The 10490-nt window shown below is 27.8% G+C and overlaps 2 protein-coding genes across 2 annotated transcripts; one reads left to right on the top strand and one right to left on the bottom strand.

Annotated features, from left to right (window-relative positions):
• Positions 1 to 250: 250 nt before the first annotated feature.
• Positions 251 to 2580, top strand: LOC126835704 (transcription initiation factor TFIID subunit 11). Its single transcript, XM_050568462.1, has 4 exons — positions 251 to 562; positions 638 to 725; positions 837 to 933; positions 2302 to 2580. The coding sequence occupies exons 1-4, from the start codon at positions 375 to 377 to the stop codon at positions 2433 to 2435; spliced, it is 507 nt and encodes a 168-aa protein (XP_050424419.1). The 5' UTR covers positions 251 to 374; the 3' UTR covers positions 2436 to 2580.
• Positions 2581 to 3554: 974 nt separating this feature from the next.
• On the bottom strand, positions 3555 to 7209 carry LOC126835703 (uncharacterized). Its single transcript, XM_050568461.1, has 7 exons — positions 7095 to 7209; positions 6823 to 7006; positions 6549 to 6702; positions 5431 to 5544; positions 5158 to 5342; positions 4098 to 4308; positions 3555 to 3800 (listed from the first exon to the last, which is right to left on the bottom strand). The coding sequence occupies exons 1-6, from the start codon at positions 7165 to 7167 to the stop codon at positions 4107 to 4109; spliced, it is 912 nt and encodes a 303-aa protein (XP_050424418.1). The 5' UTR covers positions 7168 to 7209; the 3' UTR covers positions 3555 to 3800; positions 4098 to 4106.
• Between the last annotated feature and the right edge of the window lie 3281 nt (positions 7210 to 10490).

The raw sequence follows: 10490 nt of genomic DNA, 5'->3' as shown, positions 1-10490 counted from the left end.
ATCTAGGATTATTTGTGATTGTATACGTGTGCGGTGTAAACTGTAAACTAGGCCTATGTCTTAGACATTGGAAATTTATTTATTTATGCGATTTGAACAAAGTGGTAGCAACCTTTTCAAAACGAACACTTTGGTGTACACTTGTTATGAAAAATAATACAGTTTTGGTAAAACAAACAAAACTATTCTTATTATCAAATATTAATGATAAATGATAATATTATCTTATCAATACAGTCGAGATACAAACAAAGATTGATTTAATTATTACTTTTGATTTTTAAACTACCATTATTAAACAATAAATATTGTTAAAAGAATAATTTTTACCCTTTAATATTAAATTAAAAGAAATAATACATAATATAAACAAAATGGAAAGTATTTTCAACAAAGATCACGACAATGAATCTTCAAGCTTCAAAGATTATAGCCAAGAAGATATGTTTTTAGCTCCAGAACCAAAACGTTCAAATAACCATCAGTTATCAGACTCGTTTAGTAAGAAAAAGAAAGACAAAAGTAAAAAACAAATTGAATCAGAAGAGAGAGAGAAAATGCGGTAATTTATATAGTATAATATTATATTACAAAAGTGTAATTAAGCTGCTACATGGTGTTTTCTAAACTATTACAGTGTACTTGTATCAAACTTCACAGAAGAACAATTAGATAGGTATGAAATGTATAGACGATCAGTATTTCCTAAAGCTGCTATTAAAAGGGTTAGTATGGGAAAAGCTTGCAAATTAAGTTTTAAGTCTTATCCACTAATTGATAATGAACCTAGTATAAATACCGCTTACATTTTTAAATGCTTACGTGTTTTTTTTTAGATTGTACAAACTATAACAGGAAATTCAGTGTCTCAAAATGTTGTAATTGCTATGTCTGGAATTGCCAAAGTATTTATTGGTGAAATAGTTGAAGAAGGTAAATAAAATATTTATTATTATGCAAATTTGTAATTATACAATACCTAATAATAATGACTTTTCTAATTTAAGTGCCCAATATAAATTAAAATCTAAAATAATATTTTACAAGTTTATATATCATTTTGAAGATGAAAATATAACAAATCTGAAAAGTTTTTGAATATAGGTTTTTATTAAATACTAGTTCTTGCACTGTACCAAACTCTGTTTGCCTTTATAGATTATTTATCATATGATAAAGTTGCAAATAATGGCGAGGACTTGCCAGAAATCTTAATTCAAATATCTAAGTCTGTTGTAATTCCTTTTAAGCACTTAAGCCAATGTATTTTAAAATACGGATCACCTATTCAAAGTCTGCGAGTTAAATCTGATATTGATTTTATTAATTACCTTAAAGACCATTTCCTTGAACTAGTAGCTTTTCATTATGTATTTATATAATTATTGAACACCACATTTATCTACAAATTAGATCCCCTTTCAACTTTTCCACCCTAGCCTCTAGACGTGAGATGACTTATATTTCTTTTATTTACAAATTAATTGAACTTTATCTCCTCTTAACTGTTCTATTTCCATATTCTACTTATTGACACAACACTAATTATTAAATAAATTCTTCAACTCCAAGAGCTATGGCGTGCTGTAACAAACACTTTTTCTTTTCACTATTTAGCGAGATTCTAAATTTATATTTTATGTTATGTTAGACACATAAAATGAGTATAGAAAATAATTTTAATGTATACTTAGGTACTAATATATATATATTTTTTGTTACACAATATATTGTTTAATTTCTAAGCTTCTTAATTTATATAGCTGGATATTTGCCATTTTATTAATTTGAATAAATTATTATTATTATTATTGCAGTATAAATAAATTTAAAAAAATAATTACCAAATTAAAGGCCTATAGTTTTTCATCCAAACTAAGCTTCCTTGTTACTGATTTTAAATTTTCAGTTATAATAAACTTTAAATTATATAATAAAGAGTTTATAATAATTTCTTCCTGACCTGTCTGTGATAACACATCTACATTGCAATATAAATTTTAAATAAATATTTAAAGAGCTGCGGGCATTTCAAAACGTAATGACATTTTGCCTGTATGCCTAAACTTTCGACGGTCGTTACTCTCGACTTATCTGTTTTTCCCTGGTTCGAGCGCATAAAAGATACAATACGTCAATACAAATTATTATTTGATACCAAAATCTCATTTTCAAAAAAAAATTGACATTGATTTTTTTTCCCCGTAGCCCCTTATATACTTATTTTTACTTTGTTAGCCACTAGGATATTAATTATTATATCATTTAAGTCATTGGCAATTATTTTTATTATACATTTAGCCCTTGATATAATGGAGGCTCAAGAGGACTCTGGACCATTGCATCCTAAACACTTGAGAGAAGCTGTTAGAAGGCTAAGAAAACGAGGAGCTATTCCATCATCAAAAGGTAGAAAAACCCCATTTTATATTTAATTTATACATATTAAATAATTATTGAAATCATGTTTTTAATCAATTATTTGTTTTTATTTAATTGTACTATTTATTATATTTGACTAAATTGCAAAAGTGATGACTTATAAGAACTATAAAAAATAAAATTTATTCTTACTGCAAATGTGTATAAAATATTTGTTTAGGAATATATCATAGTTTATATCTTCCGGTTTTAGTTTATGGCCTTGAAGAGACCATACTGATACTTTTCAACCTATTTCCAAAAAATGAGCTTATCTTTTTTTTGCAAATATACAATTTTTGCAGATGTGAATACCAATTATATGTGAGAACTTATATTTAAAATGTTCCAGTATGAACTTCTATTATTAGAATTTGTATGAAACCGTTTTCACCACAACTTATACAACAGATTTATTAAAAAAAAGTTCTTACGACAGGTTTTTAAGGAAAAGTTATTTTGATAAAAATTCTTGTTGGACTTTTATGTTAAAAATTTAACTAGAAAAGTTCTTGTGAATGTATTAATATTACGTGCTTCTTTTTTTCTAATCTTCTATCTTACTAGTTTTCTAAGTTACTTAATCATACATCTCTCGCATCTTTTTCTGAGTTTAATAGCCTAATAGCAAATAACATTGAACCAAGGTTTTCTTACTTGTCGTTGACTCCCTATTGTTACTACTGCCGCCTTTTGGATGATGTTTTTTAAATTCTACCACATTGATTCCACCTCCTATTTTTTTATTTATGTGCAAGCTATATCTATCAGACCCCTAGGTTATTTAATTTAAGAACATCCAAACGCCACGCCTATGTTTCCTTTAAGACTCTTTTCCTTAGTACAACTTTTAGTTTACCACTGACTAAGAAGTGGTCTGACCCACGCCAGGTTTTCACATTCGCGTTTACAAGGATATGTTGTTCTGATTCACATATTTAGCATCTGGCAAGATCCATGTTTCCTTATGAATATCCTTGCATGGGAACATGGTATACTTCATTTTTAGATTTCTACCCGAGGAAAAATTGATTAGTCTATATCCATTATCATTGAAGACTAGATGCAATACTGTGACTTCCAATACTGGATTTGTAAAATTCTCTTCCAACTTTCACATTGAAATCCCCTAAGATTACTTGTATACAATTGGACGGAATCCTGTTCAGGGTATTTTTTTAGTAAGATGTAAAAACTATCTTTAACATCATCTTCATTATCTTTAGTTGGCGCTTGTGCATTTAAAAAAGTCACCCTATCTCACTTTAAAGGTTAATATGGTGAGTTTCGGGCTAACTACTCCATAATCTACTATATGTGGCACCAAATTTTTGTTCACTGCAAAACACCGCATCCTCCTTGACCATGCTGCCCACATGCTCCAAAAAAAAAAAAAAAGGGTTGTATTAAATTTTGTTGTATTAAATTATACCTTACTTAAATGTCATTTAAAATCCTTTATAATTTATAAGATATAATATAAAATCTCATATATAATTTTTTTAGAGTATTATATCACTTAACAAATTGTATGATTTGAATAAAATTGAAATTTTAGATTCATTCACGATTAAATGTATAAAGAAGAAAACACAAATTACACATTAGTATGATAAAAATTGTAATAAGATATATTTTTAATTTTAAATCGTATTTACATACACATTACACAATACCTTCAAATATTAATACATTTTTATTTGTATGATATTAGTTGTAGCAGAAGATATTAAACGCAAATCATAAGGAGACATTTGACATTCTTCGGATAGATATTCAGTTATTAACTCAATTTTTTCATCGTTAAAATCCAAAAAGTAGGTTGCTGTTATAATTATTGCAGCTGCTGTACTTATTTTTCCATACTCAGCAAATAAAAACTGCATTCTAAGGCCAAAAATTAATATCATTATAGAGATTAGAGCATCATCCTAATTATTATTAATAATTAGGGAATCTAAGTTCATGCTTTTTAAACAACCTAAATATGCAAGTATTTATGTGCTAAAAATTACCTATGTAAAAAATGGCCTCTCTTACAAGTCCATAACATCGGCACATAAAAAAAAAACGGATACATGCCAAAATTATCAAGTTAATATTTCAATTCATGAAATTTTTACTCATGTATATCAAGGTTGTGTTTTAATTTTTTTGTTAAAAACTAAAAATTTACATATTATCTTTTTGTATGAGCACACTTACATACCCATAAGTGATACATGGGTGGTTCTTATTTTCCAAATTTCTTTTAGTTCTATTTTGTGCAGTTGGGTGAAAAAAATAAGAATAGATTTTGTGCCATTTAAACAAATTAAAGTTGAGGTACACAGCGTTTGAATATTTAATCAAATTACTTCATAAAACAGTTGACAAATAATTATAATTTGTTAAACGCAAAAATAATAAAGTATAAATAGATATTGTAATCAAACGTGAAATTACTAATTAAATTTTATATCCACCCTTTTAAAATGAATTAATAGCAATAAGTTTCTACCAATTTTACACTTATTAATAGTTTCCAATTACAATAAATAACTATTAAGATTATCGTAGATGTATCTATTATATTGATAAAAACTTTAAACAAATAAATATTTTAATACAATTTTTAAAAAAATTGTTGATAGTGTTTTTTTGTTAGTTTTAGATATTTGTCTGGGTTCTTCTACTATGGCAAAAATTATTTTAGATAGGAATAATTTTATATACTCATATAATTTGTTAACACACTTTTCACTGTAAGAGTATTGCCTCTGTCCTATTTTTTTGTACTGCAGGTGATCATAAATCTCATTAAAATGTATGTAAACAAAGTCTGTTAACATTGTACACATTGACAGTAAATCAGTTTTGTTTTCATAATCAATGAAGTAAATGAAATACTCCACAAACAAAAATATTGTTGGCTCATTTAACTAAAAATATAACATAAATACAAGTTGTTGTTTAGAAAAATTAAAAACATACCAATACAATATATCCTTATTCATTTTATATATTTACTTTATAATCAATTGTATTAAATACATTAAATTCAGAACAAATAATACTTTTTATTGTGTAATTGTGTCCACATCGGTTCAAAATATTTTTGATTTTCTTTAATTTTCTTAGGCACTATAATTTTAAAAATAAGTACAATATGCTTAATTATTTATTTTTATTAACTAGTAAATGGATAATAGTACTAGAATGTGGGAAAAAATTCAACAGGGAATCACATGAAGAAGTAGAAATGGCTTCAATGATTAGTTTTATAAGACAACAATTAGAAAATGTCTAGGACATGTAATGTGTATAAGTGAAGAAAAAAGTATCAAAACAGTAATATCCTGAAAGCCTACAGTAAAGAGACCACTAGGAAAACTCGGAAAAAGGTGGTTTAAATAGATAAGAAAGAATATGAGACCACAGTAAGAAGACATTAAGAGAAATAGTGATGGCAGCAAAAACTCTTGTAGCGTAAATGCTCGTAAGAGATTAACACCTATTAACAAATTTTACATAGAAAAAAGTATCATAACATTAAGGGGAATGGAAAGCGTTAAAATTTTTACAAATAAAGACTAAAACGTGGAGTCACTTACCAGTATGTGTTCTAACTTGTCTACCGAACCGATTTCAACATTTTTTTTTTTTTGTTATAAAGTTTAACATCTACTTTACGGGGACTAAAAGGCCGATTTTTCATTTTTGTTTTCAAACAAAATTTATAAGCATTTTTATTTTTACTTTTTTATAGTTTTTTCTAATACATCCAACTTTTTTAATCGCTAAATAAAAAATTGGCCTTTCAGCCCCCAAAGAAAAAATAGTAAGCTTCACAATAAAAAAAAAAAAAATAGACTTTTGTCCAATAGATACACCAGAAAAAAACTTCTACAAAAGTTATTTTTATCAAACTTTCGCAGAGTAGAATTTTTTTATGGTTGAGCACCTGTCAACCTTAGTTTAAGTAAAATAAATATGAAATAAAAGAATCTACACTATTTTTTTTTTTTTAAATTAGCACAACAATTGCATGCATGTATAAAAAAGAAATAATAATTATACCGGATCTCATTTTTAGATAATTATAACATCTAAGTAATAATTTTAGTATATATTTATAAACTTCTTACAGTAGATTGTTGTGAATATTTTGTTACCAACTGCATACATGACATAATATAAAGGCATGATTGTTTTTGACAAGAATCTAAAACTTTTAGCCACTTCTTATTGTAATGTTTATAAACTTTGTAGTATTTTTGTAAAAAATATTTATTTAAGAACCTACAAAATTGACAATAGTGTAATTTTAATATGTTATTAGTTTGCAACTATAACTTAGTTATAATTTAGCCAAAAATATTTAATTTTCAACTATATTAAAAAGCAACTATTTAAACTAACCGATCAAATAATTCAACACACTTATATTTTACACTGTCATTTACACCACAGAGTTCCGCAACTTTGAATATAAACATGACCACTTTTGGTGAAATAGATCTGTATAATAAGATGTCATTCAATGTAAAATTAGTTCCCAGAACTTCATTTTTATACAACATGAACCATTCTCTATTATATGTTTCTGAAACATTAGTATTAACAAATGACATGATATCAAAAATACTTTTAATAATTAAAAGTTAGTGATATACAAGATAATATTATTATACTTTCGGCATGTTCTTTGTAATTTGTTTCACCAGGCCAAAGCTTTATGATATTAACATTAAGGTTATAGTTCATTTTCTTAAATTTTAAACTATATATGAAAATATGATAAAAATGTTTTTCATAATAAAAATTTAGGAACTATATTATTTTATTAATATTGTTGTATCATGTATTGCGATTTTAATTATCAAGTTCTTAGAGTGACGTGCATTAAATAAAAAAACACTTTCGATATTGTAAATAAATATAATTATTATTCACTAACACGAAATGAGAAAAACTGAAACATAATCAAGGAAATATAATTAACTGCGGACTGAGGTACCCTTACAGAGGTACCAACTATTAATATTCTACAGTTCCAAGAATACATTTATTACACATCCCGCTGGTCTATTTTTAATATTTCAGTTTTATATTGTCCCGTAGACCTCTAATTTTATTATTAAATGTTAGTTCTTGTTGTTGGAAAGAAGTGAATAGTTATTGCGGCTGGCTGAACTTAGATAGTTAGATGTAATAAATAAGTGATAACCATAACCAATATATAGTTCACTGGGCTATTTTTCGATGGTGCGGTAAATGTCGGGTACACTGAACTGACTACATGGAACGCGCATTGTGAAAATAAATTGGCTACACACGGATTCCGCCATTTTGAGTACTGTCACGGATAAAACGGTGTAATATATCACTTATTCCATGATAGAAATCTGATAACATCGTATAATCTTTTATCACCGGTTAAAAAAATGATATCAACAATATGAAGTCAGAAACCATCATCGAAAATCACTCAATAAAGTTAGATACGGTAGGTAAAATTAGAAAACGGACTCAAAATGGCGGCCTCCTAAACGGGTCACTTTTATTATATGGAAAATATTTAAATATGCATTATGCGCGTTCCATGTATTCAGTTCAGTGGTCGGGTATCGTTAGGTGGCACTGCGCTACGGTTATATTTTAGTAATGATTTAGTAATTTAGGGAAGGTAACATTGTGAGCGCTGCAAACGCTCTGATTGACGCATGTGCTGCTACACCATTTTTCAGTTTTCACACAACCGTCTAGTGGCGGGCTTTTTTTGTAACTGGCAACTGCTGTTAGTCGGCTGCTTATGAAAATGTCCCCTAGTAGGAGGCTGCCATTTTGTGTACCGTTATTGTTTTGTCCATGATATTTATTGTTTTTTCTATGATTTATCATATATATATATATATGACAGTGTTATCACATTGACCCACAGATATATATAATAAACTAGATTGCTATAACTAACGCACGATGTAGAGAAGATAAGGTGACGCCACTCCAACCAAATCAGTGGGTCAAGAAATTACGGCATTTTGGTAGTACAATTTTGTCACGTAGATAGCGCCACCATTCGCCCGGAGGCCGACTTTTACATGGAGCTAATAGGGTTTTTTACATATTATTATACGTTACTGTCATTTTTATTACTATATAAAAACATATTACATGTAATTTTATTTGATTACAGGACTATAGATTATATATTATTTTAAAAACCACAATATTCGTATATGTAGTCTAATTAAATGTACTATTTATTCTAATTCCTATTCCACAAAATACGTTTATAGTCGAACGATGACTATCCTTTTATAACAATATATGAAATTATTCTATACGATATATAATATAATAACACGTATTATGTACAAGAAAACAATTTTCCTCAACCCCTCCCTCCCCCTTCCTATATCGAATTTTAAGCACCAGAGAAGTTTTTTCAAATTGAGTTTATAGTTGTTGAAGGTCTAAAAAATAATTCGTTATAAAGAATAACGAAATTTCTCGACTTATAGTTCCGAAGATATTTTAATTCTTACTTAGGTAGCCGCAATTCCCCTTAACACTTAATAATTAAAATATAATTATTAAATTATTATTATTTATTTACTTCAAGTTCTAAATTACTTCATAGAGTAACATTGTAACAGTTATATAATAAATACCTATAATACTTAAAACACAATTTTTTTTGGCTCTAGTGGGTTTAAACCCGAACCCTTCCCCTGTAATACACCACTGTACATAACAATACATTCTTTCCGATTATTTTAATTTACCCCCGAAAAATAAGCATCGCTTGTGTAAGGAGGATATTAATTATTTTAATAAACCCCAATTAAGTGTCTTCGAAAGCCCGACTACCGTGTAGTTCAAGCCCAAATATACGTGCAATGCCTAGGGACGAAGTAGCGACATATTCTCTGCATTGTGTTCCTAGAGATGATATTTTCATCACAAATAATTGTTTATATTTTGTGTCTACATAATAAACCGCGGCATATATAATTATAAAATACTGTTGTTCTTATTCATTTTTACAAATAACATTCATTGACTAATGTAGATCTTTTAGATTTATAATTTATTGGCAATATTTGCTCTACTATAGTTTTATTCTATTACTGATCTAGAATTTAGAAATTATGACCATGTATACTAATGACTAATTAGTATTGGAATACTACTTTATATTAGTAGAGTAGCTAAAATAATAAAATAAATAACTGTGCTGGACAAAGACTAGATCAGAATAAATTTAATTTAATTAATTATGAAAGCTATATTCTAGTGCTAATATTTACTTTAATGCCGTTAAAAAACACAGTTTTCGCAATTAAAAAGTTAACAAAATAATTACTTATTACTAAATAAGACAATACAAATAATAAAAACTCCAAATAAAGAATAATTAACATAAAAATAAAACGTTTATTGTCCATAAGCCGTAGAAAGTATCGGCCTCCAGGCGAATGGTGGCGCCACCTGTACAGCGAAGCTGAACTACCAAAATGCCTGAAGCATTCGACCCCAGATTTTTACTGATAAGAAGTTGAGTGGTGTCACCTTATCTTCTCTACATCGTGCCTGAAGCATTCGACCCCAGATTTTTACTGATAAGAAGTTGAGTGGTATCACCTTATCTTCTCTACATCGTGAACTAACGATACGAACAAGGTGGATTTATCAGGTGTTAACACTCGCTACCCATTACCGTACGAAAGGTTGATGGACAATATCGCACCAGTTGAACACTCTGCTAGATCGCGTTGGTTACCCGATAAAGTCTCAACAATGCATGTACAGCATACGCAAAATTGATTTAAATTGAAGTTATTTACATCAAATATCAATTATATTAAAGTTTTATTAATTTTGGTTGTTGTAATACATTACGAAATTTATTAAAGTGTTATTTAGAATTAATTATTTCAATTAGTAATTAGTTATGCCCAAATAGGTACCTTTTGGCTTCTGCATTAATAAGTGCATACCTTCCTATACTGCATTAAATAAATATCAATGTTGAACTGAAATATTACTCAGTACAACATTGATAAAAAAAAACATTAAAAAAT

This window comes from Adelges cooleyi, unplaced genomic scaffold (genome assembly GCF_023614345.1).
Source record: "Adelges cooleyi isolate 19-005CV unplaced genomic scaffold, UGA_ACOO_1.1 ACOO_flye_CR_arks_rails_tigmint_CR_PRNA_23, whole genome shotgun sequence".
NCBI classification, from domain to species: domain Eukaryota; kingdom Metazoa; phylum Arthropoda; class Insecta; order Hemiptera; family Adelgidae; genus Adelges; species Adelges cooleyi.
The sequence above is the reverse complement of the archived record's forward strand: the minus strand, read 5'-3'. Positions and strand labels throughout refer to the sequence as shown.

Bases quoted from the DNA above. Each gene is read 5' to 3' on its own strand.
- LOC126835704 (XM_050568462.1), top strand. From the start codon at position 375: ATGGAAAGTATTTTCAACAAAGATCACGACAATGAATCTTCAAGCTTC. The intron at 563-637 runs GTAATTTATATA...AAACTATTACAG, and splicing joins GAAGAGAGAGAGAAAATGCG to TGTACTTGTATCAAACTTCA. The intron at 726-836 runs GTTAGTATGGGA...GTTTTTTTTTAG, and splicing joins CTAAAGCTGCTATTAAAAGG to ATTGTACAAACTATAACAGG.
- LOC126835703 (XM_050568461.1), bottom strand. From the start codon at position 7,167: ATGAACTATAACCTTAATGTTAATATCATAAAGCTTTGGCCTGGTGAA. The intron at 5,545-6,548 runs GTAAGAAGTTTA...TTAAAATTATAG, and splicing joins AATATTCACAACAATCTACT to TGCCTAAGAAAATTAAAGAA. The intron at 4,309-5,157 runs GTGTGTTAACAA...TTTTGGCCTTAG, and splicing joins CAATACTCTTACAGTGAAAA to AATGCAGTTTTTATTTGCTG.